This window comes from Thunnus thynnus, chromosome 7 (genome assembly GCF_963924715.1).
Source record: "Thunnus thynnus chromosome 7, fThuThy2.1, whole genome shotgun sequence".
NCBI lineage: Eukaryota > Metazoa > Chordata > Actinopteri > Scombriformes > Scombridae > Thunnus > Thunnus thynnus.
The window spans coordinates 8123532-8147556 of record NC_089523.1 but is presented as its reverse complement, the minus strand read 5'-3'; the positions used below and the strand labels follow the sequence as shown (position 1 = coordinate 8147556).

Here is a 24025-nt window from a genome sequence, read left to right as displayed (position 1 = left end):
TGGGAATTTATTACGTGGCCTCTGAATATAGCACACAGATGATAAGCAACCAGCCACTCATTCTCAGATTGTTCTCACTTCTAACCAGGCCTTCCTTTTCTCTCTCTGTATTTGTCTCACATCCAGGTTGCTGTTCAGATGAGGAGGGCTTGCCTGGTTGACCCTGCGTTTTGCCCTCCGTTGCCATGGCAACACTCTATTTTCCCCCATTCCTCTTGCTCATTTTTCTGTCCTGCTTTGCCCTATTGCTTCTGACCCTCCTGCCCTCTGTTGCCCCCTCGTTTCCCTTTTCCTCCTCTCCTTCTTCATCTTGGCCATCACCCCCCTGCGGCCCGGGTCAGTCTTGGGCAGTCCGGCTCCACGCTGGCCCACACCTGGAGGAAGAGGATGCTGAACAGAGCTCTGTGGACCTCGATGTGATAGCCAATAGGGTACAGTGCTTCAATAACACTTTATCTAATGGGTCTGATCATGTTTGGGCCAATTTCTGTTGACCATTTTGCTTGCACAGGCCCCGTATCGATCCATCAGTTTCTTTCTCCATCACATCTAATATCTCATGCACTTGATGAAATGGGATTCCCTAAGAGGGCTACTGCATTTATTTATTTATTTGAGACTGCATGATCTGTGAAAATGATGTTTAGTTTTTCCTTGTTTCTTACTGCATATTTTTTGATTTACAGACATTTTTATTAACAGCTTTTAAATAAAGTTAAAAGTTCTTTAAGTATGTCCAACACTGCATTAAGCACACATTAAGCTTTTTTAAAATTCAATATATGTTTTAAATTTTTGAGTTATGTGTATCGTATTCTCTGCAACAAGCCCATCTTTCCACAGGAGTCATTGAAATTGGATCTAATCTGTTTTAAAGTTTTATGTGTCAGGGAAAAAAACAAAAGGTGCCCGATTTATTGTCCCGGTTTTATTTGTACTTATCATCAGTATTCTCTCCACCCCAGATAGCAGAGCAGGCTGGTCTGCAGAACCAGGGCCAGATAGGACAGCTGGAAGGCCACTACTTGCTGTGTTCATCTGAGCCTGGCGCTGGATCTGAGGCTGGAGTTTGGAAAGAGAGCGTCCAGCCTGGGGACGTTCTGGCAGCCCACCCTCACGTCCTGTGGTACTCCCAGGAAAGAGTGCTCAGTCGCTCTAAGAGATCCATGGCCTTCAATGATCCCAGATACCCTAAACAGTGGCACCTGGTGAGGATGTAGATGACTGTGCACCATCTTTTTTTGCTCTCTATTTGTCCTGTAGTGAGTTTTGCCTTTGTTCAGTGTTGAAAATGAACATAATGGCTGTCATTCATGTTTTTTTAAATAATTTACCAGAAAATCACTTAATGTGGGACCAGTCAGGAGTCTGTTTTACACAGAGCCTTTTTGTGCTTTAATGTTGTCAGCAAGAATACACCGTGGTCAGCACAGGGAAAGTTTTATCAAGCCAAGGTATTTAAATGTTATGTAAATGTCTTTCAAAGATCTGCCAGCAGATGTTATGACTGATGCTCAGTGAAAAGGAACCGAATAAAAATATGTACTACAGTAGGTCTTGTGTGCAAGGAAAATGAAACCTGCTATTTTCATTTATTTACACACAGCATCCTGTGTGCATAAAAGGCCGGATAGTAAATCATTATCTTCTCAGCCAGTCACATTATTCATCTTATACCTTTTAAACAGCTGTGCCGAATGCACAGGAACATGATGAGAACAACTTACCAAATAGAGACGAAAGGACATGACTTCTTTGTCTGAAAATAATATCGTTGTCCAGAAGATGCAGATTGCCGCAGCAGAAATGTAGCACAACATTTATACAGATCCTGTATTTTTTTAAGTTCACTTAATGTTTGTGGATATATTTAAAGTCACATTACCATGTTTTTCACACATAAGGTTGTGAGTTTTTTTAAAGTAATTAACAGGGTTGTATTAAATTAGATTTGGTTACATTTACATGTGACAATGATTCCACTGCTGCCAAAGAGTGATTATATGATTGTTAGAAATGACTAAATTCTCCACAATAATCCACTGGCTGAAACTGAAGAAAGAACACAGATGTTTTCTGCTGTGATTTAATGGTTGTAGAGGTTTGATGAACTACAGATACAATCTTAAAGCAGTTTGGGATCACAGTTACTGTTAAATATCACCCATTAATCTTGAGCTCAGTACAGACTGCTTTATTGACATTCTGGTTATAGTTGCATTAAACTTACATATTGAAAGCTTAATGTATGTCCTGTAGGCACAAAAACCAAGGTGCATTTCAAGATAATGAAAATACCTCGTAGTGATGTTCTTTTTTTTATTTCCTTGATCGTGTAATTTTTCTCCTTCTCCTCTTTACACGACCTCATCTTCTCTCTTCATCTTGCAGCACAATGATGTCAACAAGGGTATGGATATCAACGTGACAGGGGTGTGGGAACGCAACATCACTGGCCTAGGAGTCACGGTGGTGGTGGTAGACGACGGGGTGGAACACACGCACCAGGATATCCAGCCCAACTATGTAGGTCAAAACTGTGACAGTGACTCCATTCCATGATCAATAATAAATTCTTACAATTGGAATATAAATATGAGAGAAATCTCTGTTACTTCCATGTGAACTGTGTGTCCTTGACGTGGCTGAATGTTTTGGAAAGAGAAGAGAATTAAACAATGAGGATGTGTACCAGCAAGACTCTGCTCGCCAGTTCTTGTCAATCTGCCAGTGGGTTTTTTACATTTTAGTCAAGATGAATTACTTGCAAGGCAGACATAAAATTCCCATTCTAGAAGAACTGCCGTGCTTGCCTTTATTTTAAGCTGATCTCTGCACTTTCTAGAGCAGAAAAAAAGCTCTAAGCTAAAGAGAATGTCACTCACAGCAAGGAGAAGGCAGGATTTCACAATGTAATTCATGGCATTCATGGCCTACGGCAGCAAGGTGGCAGTAACAATCTGGAAGTAAATGAAGAACACAGTGGCAAAAAAGGTGGCAGTTCTTGAAATGAATCATATTCAGATGCAGTAATGACTCATGAAATGAGTTTCACGTAGTAGTCGCAGTTTTGGGTCACTACTGCTCCCAGTCCGTATAGAATCACAGCATTTCCAGTTAAACTTAAACTAAACGCAAAATTAAGTTGAGGGATAGTGTAAATCACACACACTCGTTTACCCAAATTGATTTTCTGTCCCTCATAGAGTCCAGAGGGCAGCTACGACCTGAACTCCAACGACCCAGATCCCATGCCTCACCCAGATGTCAACAGTGACAACCACCATGGGACGCGATGTGCCGGAGAGATTGCAGCCGTTCCCAACAACAGCGTCTGTGCAGTGGGGGTGGCATACGGCAGCAAGGTGGCAGGTACAGACAAGAACGTTTAAATTGGCACTGTTGTTGTTCCACTGCTCTGTTATATTACGTTGAATAAAACAGAGGCTGAGACTTTGCTTACATGTGTGTGGTGAAACCTCTCTCTCCTCAGGTATCAGGGTCCTGGACGGCCCGCTGACTGACAGCCTGGAGGCTATAGCCTTCAACAAGCACTACCAGGTCAACGACATTTACAGCTGCAGGTAACAAGCATATCTCTGTCTGGTCTTAGGTATTTGCACAAGAGAAGTGGCACAAAAAATGTCACGAGTGTACTATATGTGTGCCTCCAAGTGTCCCTCCATTTCACAAGCTTACACCAAACCTTTTAACCGTCTTCTAGTTGGGGTCCTGATGATGATGGACACACCGTGGATGGACCCCATCCCCTGGGCAAGGTGACAGAAAGACTTTCTGTGTCTGTCTTTTTGTCCTGCAGAGGGCAGTAGACTGCAACACATCACTTAGAGCAGTAGACTTGTTGAAGAACTGTGTCCACAGTGCTTCCACTTGTTTAATTTTTCTCTGGTTCTTGATTGTATAAAATGTAATACTTCTGTTTTTTTTTGTTTTTTTTTATCACAGCAGCTAATCACAGTAGATGATTAATTAATTATTTTCTTTCCTCCACAGGCGGCGCTGCAGCATGGAGTGATTGCTGGCAGACGAGGCTTCGGCAGCATCTTTGTGGTCGCTAGTGGCAATGGAGGTCAATTCAATGACAATTGCAACTATGACGGCTACGCCAACTCCATCTACACCATCACAATCGGTAAGACACAGAGTCTCAGGTGTGCAAATGTTCTGTCATGTATTGGGTGTGGACATGTGCACTTAGGGCTCTACTAATCACTATGTGTGTGTGTTGCAGGGGCAGTTGATGAGAACGGCAGGATGCCTTTCTACGCTGAGGAGTGTGCATCCATGCTGGCTGTCACTTTCAGCAGCGGTGGGACCAAGCTGAGGAGCATTGTAGGTCTTCCGTGACATACACACAAACACACACACACACAAAAGATGATTAGACTAGAAAATAGATGAATGGTTGCAAAAGGAAAAGTAAAATAGCAGGAAGTCAGTGACGAGCAATGAGTCAGTCACAGTGAACGAGGTGCTTTCTCACTGATTTGTTCATTTGTGGTGTGAAAGTGAAGCAGACCAAGCTCTGGAGTCTGAGGTAGTAGGTATGTTATTTTAGCATGATTTCAAAAGCTAAACTACCATTACATGCATCTGCTGATTCTGAACTGGGAAGAAAGTGATCTTATAAGTGACCTGTACGAGCAGAGTATACGTTTCTGCAAGATCAAGTACCGTGGTAACATGTATATGTGTCAGCATGTGAGTGTGGGGGATTATTTCTGATACATCAGATGGGGTGTGTTTCCTACTCCATGTATATTAGCAGTTCCAGATTAAGAATTAGAAACATAATAATGACAAGTACATATAACCCCAAGTATTGCAGTGTAAGACGCCTCTTTTTTTGTCCCTTTTTACCTGTGTGTCATTATTTCAGGGCTTTGATGAAAGATATGGAGTAGCCAGCCAGTGGGGTCTGGGGACATACCCGCCCCACTGGAGAAAGATTTGGTGGCCGTAAAAGCCTAAATTTGGTGGCCTCTGGCACATTATAATGCCATTATTCCATCACATACACTGATCTTAATTATTGCGTATTTTAATGAGTTTGCCTACCTGACTAAACATGTAGTGAATTATTTTAAAGGAGAATTAGACTTCTCGTGCGTTTTAGCCGACTCAATCTGTCTGTTAACATTTAAAACCACACCTAATCCTGACTTATCAGAGCTAATTAAGAATCATTAGACCTTTTATTTATTATTTTTTATTTATTTATCGACACCTTCACTGTAAGGTTTATCAAGACACACCACAATGATGGTTAATGTATTGTTTTACAAGAAGCAGAAATGCATTCTTATTCAATGAAAATAAACAAAGTCACAGGACAGGACACAAGCTCTCAGCTGAGCGCACACACACACACATTCATATAGAGCATGTGAGGGCAGGACTGATACAGACAGATAAGCACCTTTCTCTATCATGCTCACATTGTTTGGAAGCGGAGGCTAGTGGTCATAAATGTACACGCATAGCGAATCCCAACTTGTTAATCCAAACTATTTTATTGGAATCAAAAATGAATATAATAAAGTAGCTGGCTGGACTTGAATGAGTAGTCAGCTGTTTGGCCGGTAGCCGGCGCTTATAGAAAGTTCTGTTATTTATGACATACTGTATGAGGTCTAATTGTAGAAGAGCAGCTATAAGATCTTCCTCTAAATGACATCATCACTACAGTCTTTCTCTTTTATAGTTCAGCTTAAGAGACTTAATGACCCTGTTTACACTTGGTTTTAAAATGTGTGTCGGGCAATCAGATCACAAGTGGACGGCACTAAATACAAGTATAAACAACCATCAAGGCTCATTGTGATCTGATCACCCAAACCATTTGCAGAGGTGATCTGTGACACATCTGAACACGTATCTTTTGTAGTGTAAACATGAATGCATCCTGTTGCGTCCCTGACAAGGACGTAATAGGAAAATGCATCATCAGTGCAGAATGTGGTGGTTGTTTTGTGCCAACGCCAAATGACTCTGGCATGTGAACATGTTTATTAGTTCTTAAAACATTTTCGTTTTTGGAGCTAGCCATGTGAAACAATCTGGGGTGTGTCTGGTGACAGAAATGTGTGCGAGGCCCTTTGACCTTGCAGTGGAATTGACGTAGGCAGTGATGAAATCTGAACACAAGTGGTCAGCTGGACATGTTGGAGATGCGTGATAGACTCGGGTGTGAGTGGCGATGTGTCTCGGCTGTCCACTTGTGTTCACATCACCAAAACGCATTTTAAAACCAAGGTGCAAACAGCCTCAAAGAGAAAGTTGTAATATGAAAGAAAAAACTTGGATTCTCTTTTCGGTTGGAATTTCTCTTGAAGCCTGCAGACAACATATTCCACAACATGATACAGAGAACAACGTAACTAAATTTCACCGTGTGAACCTGAAGTATTCGTAAAAACGTAGCGATGGTGAAAATTGTTTGAAAGCTTGTGACAGATCAGCTCCACGTTAGGAGAGAGAAGAGACTATTTTAATCTAAAACGATGACTGATAATGACAGGAATAAAGGCCCGATGAAGCCACTCACCTCTATTTGCTGCTGTTTGCGGGTGTCACCATGGAAACACAGTTTGTACCAGGAATGTCATCGCCTGGGGGGAAAAGAGCTTAGCGAAGATTGGCTCTCTCTGAAGAAGACTGATCCACCGCTGACCACTTTATACTCACAGGCCAAGTGTTTACCACACATTGCCCATTAGCGTATCATTCTGTAGAGGACACTTAGAGTCGAACAGGAACAGCTGCCTGCACAAATGCATTTTATCAGTGTCCCGAGTCTGTAAAGGCTGGAAAAGTCACAGAATGGGAAACTACCAGATCATTTACAGCAAATTCAGATTTAGGAGAGTCTGGGGAATTAAATGACTGTTTGTTCATCTTTTTTTTTCAACTGTTCCTTTCCTTTTTTCAAACTTGTCTCTGTTGGATTGTGGTATTTAAATGGACTTATGGGTCAACGATTTCTGATTATTTAAGATAAAAAAATAAAAAAAATCATAATGAGCCAGGACTCTATATTCAGAACAGAACAAATTCAGTGTTTGAACTGAATGTTGAGCTGCAGAACTCGTCTCCTGATGATGCTGGTACGCTGTCACAACAAAAACAGCTGCTCTGGATGAACATGACTACCCCTGCACAACAACACCGTAGAGTAGCTTGAAGCCTTCAACATGGTCCTGAACAGCTGTTGGAAAATGCCCACATGTCCTCTGCGTGTAAACACAGAGAGGGCTGGGAATTCCTCCGCCCACATCACTGCGGTGCTTCTGTCAAACAGGCTGTAACTGACGTGTGCACCACCGGGTGGTGTTCATGGAAGATGTCAGTGACATGTTTTCAGTAGGGGGCCCTGTATATGGATGAGTTTGGCTCGGCGCATGTGTCCTCCAGCGTTATTTGACTTGTCCATTAAATCTTACACGGAGATGAGAGACAAAGCTGAAAAACAATTTTACTGTACATTGGTCTTTTTTTTGCCTGCTCATGAAATTAATCGTCCTCTCCGACCTCCTGTCAGGATCCTCTGCGTTTCCATTCTCTGTGTATATACATTATAACTCTTCTACTCATCATTTTTATTGGTACAGCTGCTTTCTCTCTCTCTCTTTACTTCATTTTATGTTCTTAAAAGCCTTACCTCATATATCCCTGATGCACACAAACTGTGTCAACCTCTGGCCACCCACTGTAAATATATCGTATTGTCAGGATGGTTCCGTGACACTGGCGCCCGACTGAAGTGTTCCTTGCACTTTAGTTTAGATACAGAGCCTCAATGCTCAAGACTTGCATAGTTAATGATGTGTATATCCTCTGAAGGGTTTAGGTGAGCGCTTTTTTATACATTGTGTTTGGCCTCCTGCCAAGCTATTACCACCTTGACACTGTTTGTACCTTACATATCTCCATGGTTGCACACCATACACTCAACCCATCTGTTTATCTCTGTAGGTGACGTCAGACTGGTCCATGCGGCAGGGGACGGGCTGTACCGACGGCCACACTGGCACATCTGCCGCAGCCCCCCTGGCGGCGGGAATGGTGGCCCTCATGCTGCAGGTCCGACCCTGCCTCAGCTGGAGGGATGTCCAGCACATCATCACCTTCACCGCCACCAAGGTAGGCCTGATGAAGTTTCTCACTGCATCAGTTATTACTGTATACCGTGTAGATGCTCAAGTCACCTGGATATTGGTGTCAGACCTGACAGGAAACTCTTGTTAAACTCCTGTTAAAGGTGCCCTGTGGAGTTTTCCTCTAAACAAACAAAACTTATGTTCACATTTGGTGTGTGTCTTAAAAAAAAATACATTAAATCCTACAGTGTTTACATCTGTGTTTGCTTGCTATTAGTCTACTTCACTGCCTTTGCAGCTGCATTATAACACTTCATCTTTGCGTCTTTGCACTACCAACTGTCAATCAGCAGAAAAGCACAGAAGCTGTGGCAGGACTGTGTATCGCTTTGCTTGTGTGTCCTTGTAAGTGTTCAGAGTATGAACAAAACAAGGACCCCCTTGTAAAAACATTGCTCCATAGCGCTCCATTACTTTTATTTTGGAATAATCTGTTGATTTTTTTTTTTAGTGACTCATTTATGAATTGTGTTTGAAATGTCAAATAGTGAATAATATCTATCACAATTTCACAGGAGCCAGTTGCTCCAGCTGTTCAAACTTTGCATAGTTATAAGCTAAGTAGTTACTGAGTGTTTATTCATGGATCACTAAAGTAAAACCGGTTGCATCACACAAACTAGTTCCTACGTAGAGATGAGTTGTAACTAAATATTGATGCCTACTAACCTCGAAGTGGAACTGTTGCATAAGCTAGCTAACAAAGCTAATGTTAGCTTGCCAATATCTGACCTGTTTTAGATTGAAGAGTAAAAGAGGTCATGTGGAATATGGTCGACATATTTGACCCGACACTTAACATTTCACAGAAAAAACAAACACAATAAATTCTTAATTACAAAACTTTATGCCAATAACATTAGACTAAATAACCAAATAACAATGGTTAGCTTAGCATAATCGTATGTTTCCCTCTCACTGTAAACTGCATTGATTCTACTTATTCTAATACACATTTACTTCTCCAGGCATGCAGATAGAAATAAAACAATGTCAGACCTTTGTTCATAAAGGATTTGCAGTTATCTTTATTTTATCTTTTGGCCCCTAAAACTGTTATCTTTGGATGTTACAGCATGTGATGCTAACAGTGACTTCCTGTTTACATAGTTGGTTGCTTCTTATTGGACACACTACAGATGTTTCCTAGAACTGATTTACACATTACTAGTGTTTACTAGCTAAGACACTTCATAAGTTTGAATGGTGCAACCTGATTTAGTAAATCACTAGTTTGAAACTAGTTAGTAGTTATGAAGAACTTTGGAATAACTTTACACACAAACTTAGTGATGAATTTACAAACAGCTGGTGCAACCCAGTCCAGTGTGGGAAGTTGCTTGTTTTGTCCATCAAACAATCCAAAACCAAAAAATGTTCAATTTACAATGAAATAAAGTAGAGAGAAGCAGCACAGAGCTGAGAATGTTTGGCACTTTTGCTTAATTGTTGTTCTCATTTAAGCACTACTGATATCTTCAGTATGTAGTGTTCAGTGCTTTGCAGAAGGTAACCTGCCTCTCCAGTTAGTGATGTGGTATATTTTCCAAGCAATAGGGACAGATAGGAGAGTAATACATATAACCTGATAACTATTTTATTCACACCTTTCTAAAAAAACTGAGTTATTGCATGGAGAAATTATCAGCAACATGGCTGAGTCTTTTTTTTTTTTTCAATATCTGCTTTAAAAGTGTGACACCAGTGCAGACTGGAGGGTGAACGGAGCTGGTTTCCGTCACAGCCACCAGCACGGCTTCGGTCTGCTCAACGCGTGGAGACTCGTCAATGCCGCCAAGGTACATACAGACACACAAGTATCACTAAAAAATTTTCTAGCATTCAGTTAGTTTAGGAAATGACAAAAATAAGTTCATAATTTCCACCTCAAGTTACCAAAGCCTGAAATTTTGCTCTCCTCTGTTTTTCAGGTATGGGAGTCAGTGCCGTTCCTCGTGTCCTATCAGAGCTCAGTAACAAAAGAGGACACATCCATCCCGACCTATCCCAAGGAGCTGGTTCGCACCTGGACTGGTAACTAGATGTTTATCTACTCCTCTCTCTCTCTCTCGGCTCTGTATTGGACAGTTGATTGTCGAGTTTACACACTGCACTACGTAGCTGACTCCCTGCCTCCCTCCCTCGCTGCTCCCCAGTCAGTCTGTCTGTCCATATTAGGTAATGTTCTCTTGTTTGTGTGTTCCTGCGTCCACATTGAAATACTGGGTGAGATTTTTCCAGATTGCCCCAATTTCTCTCTTTTTTTTTTTTTTCCCCCTCCTTTTTCTTCATTTTTTCCCCTCAATCCGTCTCTGTATTTTACAGCTCCTCTCTGTTCACTCTCGTTAGTTTTTCTTCCTCTTTAGCTTCTCACTTCTCCGAATCCCTCGACTGTCTGTGTATGCAATCTGTGTCTGTTTCTCCCACACACGCACTTTTTCACATATGCTCATGGTGACCTCATCCTTGCAGAAACATTTCCTTCTCCCTCATCTCTTTTCTTCTCCTCCCTCGATCTGTATCTTCCCTCTTTTATGGCCTTGCGGTCAGGAGCACTGCCAGAAGGGTGTGTGTGTGTGTGTGCGTGTGTGTGTGTGTGTGTGTAGTCTCATGCAACAGGAGTTTCTTAAGGACAAATCAAAGAGTTGCTGACAGTTATAGAGGAGACTAACAAAATGTGTCTGGGCTTGATCTTAAAAAGAAATTAAATGACATCAAACTACTATGAGGTACATTTTGTCATGTAGACCTCTGTTCAGTCAGTTTCGGTCAAACAGGTATTTTATCGCCGACAGCGTTCGAGTCTGCCTGTCACACGACTCAGCACGACTCAGTTTCTATGTATCTTGGCTGCCTTATTGGCTAATGCCCTGCCCCTTGAGAATTTCAAAGTGCTGCCTTCCCATGTGAACGCAGTTGGTACTGATGTTCAGTTGTGTGCGTGTGCTTTTGTGCTGTGACCTAATAACGACCAGTTAGATCCCAGTGGTGCTGTTAATCCAGTTGATGAGGAGTAGATGAGGTTGTTTTAGAAACAAGCAAGCGTGTTTCTGAGTGAAAGCTGTGTGCGGTTGTACAGACAACACATGGTCATGCCAGTAAAGAGCTGAAGCAGAAAGAGTTGTTCTGAAATGAAAGAAAGCAAAGGAGAGATTGTGATTAGAGAGAGAAGTTGGTAAAAAAAAATGTGACAACAGCTGGTATTTCAACTGAAAAAAAGGTGGGGGGAAAAAAAAAATACATGAGAGAGGACAAAATGTACAGCTTACAGGGAGCACCGAAGATCTCCTTCCTCGTCATTGAAGCACGTGCAGTCACGTATAGATTTTATATGAGCAGCCTACCCAAATAGATCAACCCCTACCCTGAAAGATTTTTATAGATTTGTCTGATGTGCGGATGAAAACTCTGTTTAAAGTGTAAAACTGTGCCAGAATGGCGCGTTTATGGGAATTGTCAGTGGAAAATATGACTTTTGAGGAGAAGTTAGCTTGTAAAGCCCAAAACGCACATCAATATTTAATTAGTTTCTGTTTTATAGCATAGCATCTGTGTTTGAAATACACCTTCACCACATCTTTTTTTTTTCCAACTTCCCTACATCTACCTCTGCCCTGTCTCCATCTCTTCTCTCCATCTCCTCGCCGTCTCGCTCTTCATCTGTCCCCTGACATCTCTGTCTCTCCTTCCACACCTCCACACTTTACTCTCCTCGTTCCCTCGTCGCTTCGTCTTCCTCTCTTCCCTGAGGATGTGTGTAGCCCTACATGGTCAGGGAACACCACAGCTCATTAGTAGTCAGAGCCCAGGAAATACCGAGAAATTACTAGACACTTGCACTGGGAGGGCGGGAAGTAGTGAGGAAGACTGATAAGTGGCCGAAGACTGAATTTTACGGAGTTGGTATCAGTTTTTTAATCACCTGTTTTCCCAGTGTGCTTCTCAGGCTCACCCTGTTGTATTTCTCTCTTCTTTTCTCTCGCTATGTATAATCTTACAATCGTTATCTTACAGGTTACGCACACACTCACACATACACAATACAGTCGTATTACAGCGTCAGTCTGATAGATCATATCCACTCCCTTACAGGCACATGACTAAGCTGCTCTCTTCTCTCCCTCAGTCTCTGCTGCTGACCTGAGAGAGTCTGGAATGCAGACGCTGGAGCACGTGGCCGTTACCGTGACCATAACCCACCCCTGCCGTGGCAACATGGAGATCGTGTTGATTTGCCCCAGCGGTATGTCATCAGTCATCGGGGCGCGCCGTGCCGTCGACAGGTGCAGACACACCCACACACATGCACTGGTATCACTTTGAATTCAGTAAAACAAGAAAATGTGTGTTTTTATTACAAAACTGAATGAAATCAGTTTGTCAGTATATAACAGTATTCATCTGTAAAATCACACATGTACCTGTGGTCATATCAAAAATAATATTTGTGACTGGCATCTAATACAGTGGCCTCTTTGTGTTTTGCACACAGAGACCCTTCAGGCTACCAGGACTGGACTTTCTCCACTGTGCGCTGCTGGGGAGAGAGAGCTGAAGGCCAGTACCAACTCAAGATATCCGACCACAGTAAGATGCTGCCACACACACTGACACACATGACAATTACTGTTCAAGTGTCAGATAGCAATGACTTTCCAAGCATCAGAAACACAAACTCTTGTTTGGGTTTTTGTTGTTTTCTTGTGTACCTCACCTGCCCGCACCGACTTTTCTCTCCGCTTCTGTAGAAGAGCCGTCGTCTCAGAAGTGTGCCAGTGAGGGAGTGTTGAAGCAGTGGAAGTTGACCCTGTATGGCTCCTCTATGACCTACAGCGAGGTCAAGGACAGACAGAGGTGAGACCTCGCAGGCTTTTCATGCCTTTGCTAAAATAATCTGTTTTGTTTGAATGTGTGTGGTTTTCTTCCTGGTTTATTGAAAGCTTTAGTTTAGCTTGTTTTTAATGAGTGTATTTAATAGTGGATGTTTAATGACTGGACTTTTTTTTTTCATGTATCTTTGTATTATGTATGTATACTTAATTGATACAAGTGCTTGTAGCCTGAATGCCAGAATGATGTTTGGCTGACTGACTGTGCTTTGATTGACAGGCTGGTGGAGGAGGCTATGAGTGGCAAGTATCTGGACAGCAGCTTCTCTCTGCCCTGCCCTCCAGGCCTGGACATCCCTCCAGAGATCATCAACCCCTTTACCTCCAACAACCTCAAGGTTAGCGACCCAAAACCAACACCGTACATGTTGTCCATTGTCATACATTTATCTATTACCAAAAAGTGATAATTGTGCTTTCATATGAGTCAAAAAATGTGAAATATCTGTGGCGTTACGTTACACAGTGTGTGCAGAGAGCAAACTTCAGGCTTTTTTTAACTTAAGCATTCCCCTTGTGGATTTCTAAAATATCACTCAATCTCCAGACTTGTTTTCTCCGCTGGGATGTCATTAAATTTGATTAATTTTCTGTTAAAGTCAGAGAACACAATGAAATTGCATCTAATTACATTATTTAAGAGGTTTTCTTCATAAGTTCAACTATATTGGAAGAAACTACACTTCACCCCTTTAAAAAATTAACATCAAATGAACCGTTCCATCCAGTTTTTTTCTAATTTCTATTCAGCCAGAGTGAAAAACTATTGGATGCTGTTTTTAATTCCATTATTTGCATTATGGGGTATGTTAAATGGAGAGATTAATCTAATTTAGTTTAATTTTAGGATATCTGCGGGATTAGATCAGCTCCACTGAAAAGAAGTCTTTTTTCCAGCACTGACTGACTTTGTTCTTGTCAAATTCAAAAACAGCTCAACCGTTGCCATTTACTGTAAACTTAATTTATGACGTGATCAAATGATTAAAATTGAGATGAAAGATAGAATTTTTCTGTTATGTGGCTGCATGTGATCAGAAAGTGGATCTGAAAATTGACATAATGTGATTACACTTTTTTTTATGTAGTTTAGTGAGAGCAGCCATCCATTAAGAGGCTTAAAGTTGCATTCGCCTTCCTTTTAACCAAGCTGTTAATTGATCCCATAGACATCCAGTAATTGATCAAAGCCAGCTAATCCCATCCTGCAGACTGAGTGTACAGACACAAAAAGGCATTTATAAGATTTAAAAAATAAAAATAAACTCCCCTAACAACCTACTGCCACTAAACCAGGAAGGAATAAAAAATGTTTTGGAGCCATTCTTGTTTTTTGCCCTCCACCTCATCCACGTCCACCCATTGGTGATTTAAAGGATCCAGTGCTCCTGCTGTCGTGATTAACCACCTCTGCTGTATCTCTCTCCAGTTCCTGCTCCTGCTGGGTTGCTTTGCTCTCTTCTGGTCTCTCTATTACACACTGGAGGTCACATTGGCCCACCTGGACCTCAGGGGCCTTCTCTGCTTGCGCAGGAGACGGGGAGGTCACTGGGCCAGGAGGGGGCGCCGAGGGAGAGGAGTGGAGGAGGCGGTTGTAGAGGAAGAAGAGGAGGACAGGCAGGAAGAGGAGCGAGACTCAGGGGTGGAGTTGCTTACAGTGCTGGACTCCGAGGCCAAAGTGCCGCTTTTCAGTGGAGATCTGGTGGCGACATAGCACTGAGCCAGCTGATGGGCCTAAAACCCTCAAACTGTCTGTGCTTATGGGACTTCTCAGGCTTTCACCCTCTCCTCCTCACACACCCAGCCTCCTGCACCCAGCTGACCCCAGTCAATCCTGGGCGTGGTGGTAAGGGATCACAGAGTGGACTGCAGATGAATAGGACTGAAGAGTGGACCCTTTGTCCTTCTCTGCATTCCCCATACACGTGGCCTTGTATGAAAATCTGTGTTTGTGCCGTGACATGAAAGTGTGTGAGAGTGTGTGTGTTTCTTAGACACCCATGACCCATCCCTCTTGCCAGTCCCGGGGTAAGATTCCCATCAGGATTATGATTAGGTTAACTTTAGGGTCAGAACTGAAGATGAATCTAATAGGGTTTAATGGTATAATTGCATGTGTGAAAGTATGTATACAGGCTTGTCCGTGCAAATGTGTACCCACAGACACTGAGGATACACTTTATGGACACCTGTGTGATCATCTAACCAAGAGAAAGACAAGAACTTATTGTGCACTACAGAAAGGTAAGAGTCTGTTGTGTGTGAGTTTATGACTGAGAGCTTGTGTGTGTGTGTTTGTGACATGAGTAGATGTACTTGTAATATGCAAGGTCTTCCATGAAAAGTGTCCTCGAGAGGGTACTGATGTATTTTAAGAACAAGATTTATTTTCTGAGATGTGATTTGATGCATTTGACTTTTAAGTCTGGGATTCTTATCTGTGGGTTATCAGCCAACTACTGAAAAAACTTGAAGTGGGATTTTCAAGTGTGGGATTTGCATATGTATTTTTTTATGAAGTGTAATATATACACGATGTGTGCCTGCTGTACAGATATATACCAACTGTTTTATGATTTATACAAAGTGTTTTTAAACCTGTATTAAAGAGTTCTACTTTTTTAATGTAAATGAGTGAGTGGAGTGAAGTTGGAAACTGTGTTTTGCTGTGCAAGTCACAGGTGACCTGATTGATAATAAAAGACTGCTGATGGAATATCCGTTCAGAGGATCATTGAGGCAGTTTTTAAAACCCAGTTACACACACTTGTGGAATCGGTGAAACAATCTGTTGCCCATAGTTGTAAAGATAGAGGTTTTTGTGTGTGTGGTGTAGCAGGAATGATTAACACTAAGGTTAATTAAATTTTACAAAACTTTTAAACAACAACATGTGCCACATTTTAGAAGTATAATCCCTAAACTGGCAAAAGGCTGAACTACCAGGAAGCAGAAAACTTTGAGTTAAAGAATAGGTTCACAGTCTTTAAAGTCTGTCTTAAAAATACTCACATGCCCCTTCATGCATGCACACCAAACAAGTTATTTGTTGCTGTAAGTATTCCTCCTCTTCATACTGCCGTGAAGAAACCCCTTCTTAGCACAATTCCATTGAAAGATAAGGAAATGCATTTTAGTACAGAACAAGGACTGGAACGTTCCCCATTTTACACATGCCTAACATCATGTGAGTACTGTTTCAAGACAGACTTCTAAAAATGTGAACATATCCTTTCAAATATCGGTAGAAAAGGAAACATCTGCCTACATTTCGACATTGCACTTCAACAGTTTATGGTGATGTTTTTCCTATCCCTTTAGTTGGAAGCGTAAATACCCAGAATCACAAAGTCAATTCAGAGATGTATTTCAAAGTCATTATTTAATAGGACAATGTACAAAAATATTGGTGCTGATACAGCAGGCGTAGCATTGTGGGAAGTATTAATGAATTTTGTAACAGTAAAATTGAGGAGAATTGCTATGGGGGGGGGGGGGGGGTTGTATCACCACTCAAATTAGAAAGAATGTCCCTTCTGAAGGTTTTGTAAACACAGATTTATATTTGTGTCAAAATCCAGAACCATTTCTAAAATCTAGGAAACATGCCATAATTCAGACATTTGTTTTGCTTCAGAGAGGAAACAGTGGTCGCTTATCTGTGATATGAGAACTGTTTCGTAAACTCTGTAGAGGGAGGGAACAGCTCAACTACTCTCATGGTCATCTTGCTGTTTTTATCTCCAAGATAATGTGTTGGTCATTTTTATGGTTACTATTTCCGCTTAAGACTACAAACATTCAGTTGTTCTGGTCCTTTTGCGATGGTCACCAGTGCAAGCATTTTCATAAGGGGTTTAGGGCAAGTGTAAAGACTGGGGGATATGGGGTACTTGTTAGAAAGAAGCTCAATTCTGAAGCAGAAAGGGTTTAAGATGAAAAGGGGGTTGTTGTGAACCGGTTAGACGCTTACAGGCTTTAAGAGGGTGTAATGGGCATCAGGGTAAAGGGGCTGAAGTGGTTTGGGGTATCTGTGGCTCAGTGATTTTACATGATCTGTCGCGGTCTTCCGTAGCTCATGCCCTCCTGACTGGCTCCCTTATTGGACCCCATCTGTAGGCCAATAACATTTTTGCCTGCCTTCAGCTGATCGTCGCTGAAGTCTCGCTTGTTCTCCTGCGATTTCCTGCAACACATCAATGAAAATGTCACAAAAAATAAAAATGAACCCCAGTGCTCTATGAATACTCGGTCAGGTAAAACAGGGTTCATTCCATAATGGGACTCACTTGAAGAACCAGTTGGGGTCTCCATTGTATGTGCCTTCATCCTTGGTGACCGCCAAGCTGCCCAGAGCTGACAGGGTCCTCTGCACTGCTGCCAGGTCCTTACCTGCCCCCCCACACACATACAGTTAGGATTATTGAGCCTTAGTGTCAGTCGGATTACAATGTTTTCATACCTGTGCAACCAAAGTGCTTCAACCTGAGCCAAGTCTTGTCTTCTAGCATGAAATGTTTGCAGTAAACAAGGAATGAAGACCATGAAACCGGTCTCACCTTCCCAGAGGTCCACAGTCTGGAACATGTCGGTCTTGGTGACACCATACTTCTCAGCAGCACTGAGGAACTGGGCGATCTGCTCCATCTGTTTGAAGGCCATGGTTGAGCTCTGGATCTTCTTCACAGGTTTATCTCCAGCGAACAGACTGTTAATCAGCTCGCTCAGGACCTGGGGAGACCAGATGGAGATCATTAATCATAAAATTTCATAATAATGTTCTCTTTGGGTCAATACGATGTGACCAAAATAACCACTTATCAGCTGTAAAGGGAAAGCAAACATCTAGCAGTTTGAGCACACTCCCAGATGGATTCAATCAAATAAACAGACTCGGTGCACTCACACATCCGTCTTTCAGCCAAGCCTGGAATCCCATTTTGCCTGCCTCAGGCTTTCCCACACCAGCACCACACTGACGGTTGATCCACTCCACCAGGATCTGCTCTAGTTCAGGGTCATACTTGCTGTCAATCTTATCCTGAACCTGCCGGCTCATGCCATAGGATGGACCTTTGTTAGCCATGCCGACTCCCTGAGAGGTGAGTGCGAAACGGAGGATGGGGGGGAAGATGGAGAGTACAGTGGAGGAAGATTCATGAGAAAAGAAAAGGCAGGAGACAAAGAGGGATGTAATGAAGTAAAGGAGAAAATCAAAGAAAAAATGTTAGGGAAATGACTTTATATGAATTGTCTTTGGAGAAAAAGTAAATGTAAAGCTTTGTAGTTCGATTTTCACTGGTATCTTACCCAACACCTTGACAATTTACAACAGTGTTAATGTTCGTGACAACAAACAAACAATAGCTAACGTTTTCACATTGCAGTAGTATTTGGATGGAGCTTTATACGCAAACATGCATACTGTAGGTGTGAAAATAATCTCTATGAAGGCATATTTACTTACAAAGGCACACACAGATACTTCTTTCATATAGAGTACATTTACCACATGCATGTCAAAAGCGTGTAAATAAGCGTAGATGCTCAGCACTCAAGTTGAATACCTTTTCCCAGAACGGTGGCAATAACAGCGTTGTGTCTCCTAATGCACACCATTGAGCCCTGTCAGGACATTCGTCTGAGGCAAAGTGGTGTACAATGGGAGCTCTATATCAGCCAGCTGATTTTTACATATTTCCTTTTTACACACACACACACACACACAATCCCTCTTGGACTCTGTCAGCAAATACACACATATCATTGCCAGCACTTTTTTTCTTGTTTAATGCTTCTGTATTGCCTTTGGGCCAACAGCCAAGTGCAAAACCCATATCAAAGTGCTGTCTGCACTATACAACCTTTGTTGCCATCTTGATGTCAGGTCACTTCAACTTCCTGTTCCTGGGGAGGTTCAAAGTTCAAATGTTAAAGGTTAAACCCCGGAGTTCACCAGAAGGGGCTCGTCTCTGGACTGGGATGAGGGATGCTGTTGCCAGGGGCAACAATAAACTGTTGTGTATGAACAATATACAACCTTTTTTGACTCTTTTTATCTATTACTCACATAGATTTTCGCTGTAATATTCATTGCATTAAGTGACAGAATGTCAAGTCGTGCCCAGACTGGACTGATATAATCTCAGCATATAGTAAATATACCAGCTAGCAACATGCACATAGAGTGCTGTGGCTAATAGTAAAGTACTTTTCTCTTTTTTCCTTCTTTTCTTTCACTCTTCCACATTTTTTAACTTTACTTATTTACTTATTTCTTTTCGTCTTCTCGTCGCTTCAATTGATCGAAGTGAATGTAAATCCCCAAAACTGGAGATACAAAATTTTCACCTGAAAGCAAAACTTAACTCTGTAAGTAATTTACTTTGGATACTTTGAGTATGTTTTACTGGTAATTATTATTTACTTTTACTTACAGTAAGTAAAAGTTTTAATGCAGGACTTGCTTGTAACAGAGTATTTTTACATTGTGATACTGCTTACTAAGCGTTTGAACACTTCTTCCATTGCTGCAAATAGATATACTTTTTTCTACATATTAGAGTCTACATGCCAAAAGCATTAATGGATTTCTGCCCAGAGTGTCTGCAGAGTGTTACCACCAACCCTGTTTAATATTCTTTGCATTCCCTGTGGTGCTTTTCCGGGCCACAAGAAACCAAACACACATGCTGGGCAACACGCTCACTTACATGCAACCACCAGCTCAGTTACTATATTTTATCTCTCTCTGTCTGGCTTTCTCCCCCTCTCTCTCTGGCACACACACACACACCCCTCACTGACATGCGTCATTATATAATCATTATTACAGGGTAATGTTGGTCTGGTATGCTGTTAGCTTGTCCTTTTTTCCATTGGCCTCTGGTTCTTAGCCTTATAAACTACTCTCTGGACCACAGTTGCAAATCACACACACTACACTCTTTGTAGGGGAAGAAATAGAAGTTATGTTCACCACATTGTGCACTCAATGCCTTCTCACGTCTTGACAAGAAGAGAGAAGAGAAGCATTATTTTCATTCATTTTACTTCTCTCTTGAGTTCTGTCCTGTATCAGTCTCTATGTGAGCATTGCATGACAACCATAGAGACATCACATAATATTTTTGGAGGTTAAATAAGTTCTTTAGAGCCTGGTCTCTATTCCTGGTATTTATGTGTATCCAGGGACATGTTGTTATGCTTGGGACCCGGCCCAAGTCCAATAACTCAAGATTATCTCCTAAACAAGCTTCTGTGCTGTCTGGCTGCTTCTACAAATATTTAAGGCCATGTTCACTTGAAATACTGCATAATATGACAACATATTATTACAAACCATCTATAATACTGATTTTTCAGTGAACACAACTTACAGCAACACCTATCAATCAGGAAATAAATCATTATTACTGTTTCTGCAATTACTCCTAAAGTAATACTACTAAGTACTACTACTGCTACTAAGTTTTGCAACAGCATCTATTACACATACTATTACAACCACATCAGAATTAAACAATCCATGCATAAAATCTGTTTCTGCAACTATAATACTGACTAGCCTACTACAACTACTAGTACTTTTATGTGCACAGTGCTAGCACTGCCATCAGTAGCTTTACTTTATTGCTACTGCACGTCTAACATCAAAAATACAATAAACAAAAATTGAGTGAGAATAGAATAAAAGAACTCACTCAACATTAACAACATATGAGGATGAAAGAATACAATACAAAAAGGAGAACACAAACATGACTTCATCACATCTGTTCCTCTATCCATCCATCTCTCTCAGTTTTGTTTTTCCTGCTCTGTTTCTCTATTGCCATGGTAAATCTGCCTCATGCCAGAACAGGAAACCAGTGTGAGGGCTGTGGTGACTGTGGCAGCCTCAGGGGATGTGGCGTCATGCGGCCTCACCTCCACTACAGTTAACCAGCTAACCACCAAATAATTATTTGGTATGAATAAATTGCCGGTGACTTGTTTAGATAATAGTGACTGTATTAATTTTAGCCCCTGTCCACTAAAGCTTTGGCTAGATTAAGAATCAGCAATGTGGATGTTCAGTTTAAAGTTTATTTATTCAGGAAATCTCATTGAGATCAAGATCTCTTTTGCAGGAGAGAGCTGATAACAGGTTACATAAACACAGGATATCGTTCACATCACAGAACCACCATCATAAACACTCACAGACACTCGTTGTCAAAAAGATTATGAAAAATATGAGCTTGTAAAACTTTAAAGTCCCTCAGAGGATAGTGTCTCTTGCTTCAAGCTGTGTTGCAGTTGCCAAACTGTCACTTGAATCATCTGGTCGCTAGTTGATGTATTGTGTGTTGACTAAGCCTCCAGAGTCAAAGCTCTTTTGTTACATTACTCCGGTTTATGCCAGCTGCAGACAAAACTTGCTTAGTCTTCCCAGACTTTTATGAGTGCAGAAAGAATTTTCTCTAACTGCTGCCAAGACCCTTCATGGGTCTGATTATTCTGACAAACTTTATTGCTGCTGTGTGCCTGAGCTGATGTATTTCTATTCCTACTGACTCTGATGTGCAGATAGTTATGTCCGATTCAACTCAACGCCGGAGCTCTGGATGGTGCACGGATGTGGTTAGTTCCTGAAAATTTTTTTTTGTGCCACTGTGCTCTGCTGTGTTTATGTGCTGGCACAGGATTGGCAGCGTAGATAGTGTTATCTGCTCCTGTTGCTCCTGCTTAGAGTCCGAGCTGCCCGCTGGTACTTCCTTTCTGCTACTGTGGGCCTGCTTTTACTGGAATTGCTGGAATTTGCTAGTTATCTTCAGTCAAAACATTGCAGCAAGCTCTTAGGCTTTACAGCAGTGTGTTATATAAAACACCCAGGTTCATTAACAGAGATGAAAAGTGTGGATTTTAATAGTTTTTTCTGTACCTGCTAGTCTGTCTGCATCTGTGAGCCTTGTGAATTCACAGGCTTCCAAAGCCCATGTATAGCAGAGGATCATTTGCTTGTGCAAATGAAAGTCTGCACTCTGACAGAGATATGCAACACTGTCTGGCTCTCCTCTCAACTTCTGCTCTCCTTGCTTCACATCATAATATAACAACATCATAATAAAAGATAAACAGTGCGTTTACTTGCAATGAGGCGTTTATCTGTCAAAATTGGCCTATTGTGAAACCCCAATAAAAGGCAGGCAGCCAGAATCCACATCAGGACTGAAATTTATGATACCTGATCAGTCACATACAACTAACGTCATACTCACAGACATATGAGCCCACACTGGATTGAATGCAAAAGTAACTCAGATAAAAGATACAATACCATCTAATCCACAGAAACAACTTTAGGAAACTTTTAGTCAAGGGCAGCTGCATCTCAAAGTCTCTATACTTGGATACACAGCTCTACTAAGACATTTGGGCGGTTCTCCTACAGTAGGTCACCATTTTTTTTCAAACATGGTAGATCAAGGAAACATGTATATATTTTATGATTAAAAAACTAAGCTAAAAAGTCCTCAGGTATAAAAATCTACCGACTGACTGAATAAGAAAGTGACGGCCTCTTGACAAGCCAAGCCATGACCAGACAGGAGACTTTGCCCAACCGCGACTTTGCCCTACTAACTGCCCTAAATCCACTATATAGGTTTTATCCTATATGGAGGAATAAAAGAAAAGTATACTCACTGTGTGAAGGAATAGGTCAGTTCTCTGCCAGCTACTAGTGCAGCCTGTGGGGTGAGTATGGATGCTTGACTGAGTGTTTGTATATGCTTCGCAGGGACCTCCCTCTCAAAAATGCCGGCTTAAAAGGAGCAGATGAGGCAAGATGACTTCACTAGTCTACCAAGAGAGAGAGGGAGGGAGCATGGAGGGAAAATAGGAGGGAGAGAGGGGAAGGAAAAAAAGGAAACTTCATCCTTAAAAGGGCATGGCCTTTCAGCAGCTCCCTCTCTCTGTCTCTGAATCTCTTCCCCTCCGTCTAGTTAAAAAGCCCAGCCTTATTTGGGTAGAGCTGTTCCATGTAGAGGAGAGACAGCAGCCAGGCAGCGTCGGTGTGGTCAGTAGGAATTCTCCAAATACTTTCACCACATCCCTCCTTGTTCAGAGTGGCTGTGCGATGGTGAGGTAGAGGATGGGGGCTGGAGGAAAAGGGAGGGAGAGAATATATGGCGTATGAAAAAAAAAAATGAGACACTGGGTGTGGAAAAGAAAATGAAGGCACAACGCACAAGTCCTAAATAACGTCAAAGCAGGCAGCAGAACAAAGACTTTCTCTACTTAGATTTAGACATTCATGAAGGGTGGGAGGTAATAGATAAAAAGAGGGAAAGGTGTGCATGAGGAGAGGAGAGGAGAGGAGACAGAATGGATGGATGGGAGTGAGGAGGAGTAACAGAGTCATCATCATTCAGGCAGAGAACTCCATGTAAGTCCTGGGTGCTCTTCAGTAACTGCAAACAGGGTGTGTGTGTGAGTGTGTGTGTGTGTGTGTGTGTGTGTGTGTGTGTGTGTGTGTGTGTACACCCCACCACCGTCAGTCATGACATTTCCATCACTTCCACTCCATTACACTTTTTGGCACAGTGCTCCTGTTTGAATATAAGAGGTGTTTAACGTACAGCATGTTTATAACTGCAGCTGGATTTACTCTCTCAGTGGAAAGTTTTAGGTTAGATCACACCCCGGATAAGAAACCACCCTTACCTCATCACATAAATGGGATTCATAGACTAAGTATGTAACAAACCAGATTTCAACCTTGACCAATTCTCAGATACTGTTAGACTATACTTACTATAGATAGCTATGAAGTATCAAAGTTACATATACACTTAACTATGAATCTATATCCTTTTGAACATTTAAAACGATTATCTGCTTGAGGTCAGAGAGATCAGACTTTTAATTATTTCTCACAAAAAACATAGAATTGTATGAACTCAGCATAAC

At 41.7% G+C, this 24025-nt stretch overlaps 2 protein-coding genes across 3 annotated transcripts; one reads left to right on the top strand and one right to left on the bottom strand.

Annotated features, from left to right (window-relative positions):
* The first annotated feature begins 105 nt into the window (after positions 1-105).
* On the top strand, positions 106-15785 carry pcsk7 (proprotein convertase subtilisin/kexin type 7). Its single transcript, XM_067594116.1, has 16 exons — positions 106-431; positions 966-1208; positions 2392-2526; positions 3207-3372; positions 3494-3584; positions 3725-3779; positions 4015-4153; positions 4253-4353; positions 7996-8163; positions 9875-9979; positions 10112-10214; positions 12307-12463; positions 12673-12767; positions 12929-13034; positions 13290-13407; positions 14499-15785. Exons 1-16 carry the CDS (start codon positions 186-188, stop codon positions 14781-14783), a joined length of 2313 nt encoding a protein of 770 aa, XP_067450217.1. The 5' UTR covers positions 106-185; the 3' UTR covers positions 14784-15785.
* Positions 15786-16432: 647 nt separating this feature from the next.
* Positions 16433-22927, bottom strand: tagln (transgelin). Of its 2 annotated transcripts, XM_067594117.1 has the most exons (6): positions 22760-22927; positions 18934-18976; positions 17976-18164; positions 17629-17800; positions 17359-17461; positions 16433-17255 (listed from the first exon to the last, which is right to left on the bottom strand). In XM_067594117.1, exons 2-6 carry the CDS (start codon positions 18943-18945, stop codon positions 17117-17119), a joined length of 615 nt encoding a protein of 204 aa, XP_067450218.1. In that variant the 5' UTR covers positions 18946-18976; positions 22760-22927; the 3' UTR covers positions 16433-17116. The 2 variants fall into 2 exon arrangements, with proteins under 2 accessions (XP_067450218.1, XP_067450219.1); XM_067594118.1 differs by lacking the exon at positions 18934-18976 and having other exon boundaries at positions 22760-22919.
* Between the last annotated feature and the right edge of the window lie 1098 nt (positions 22928-24025).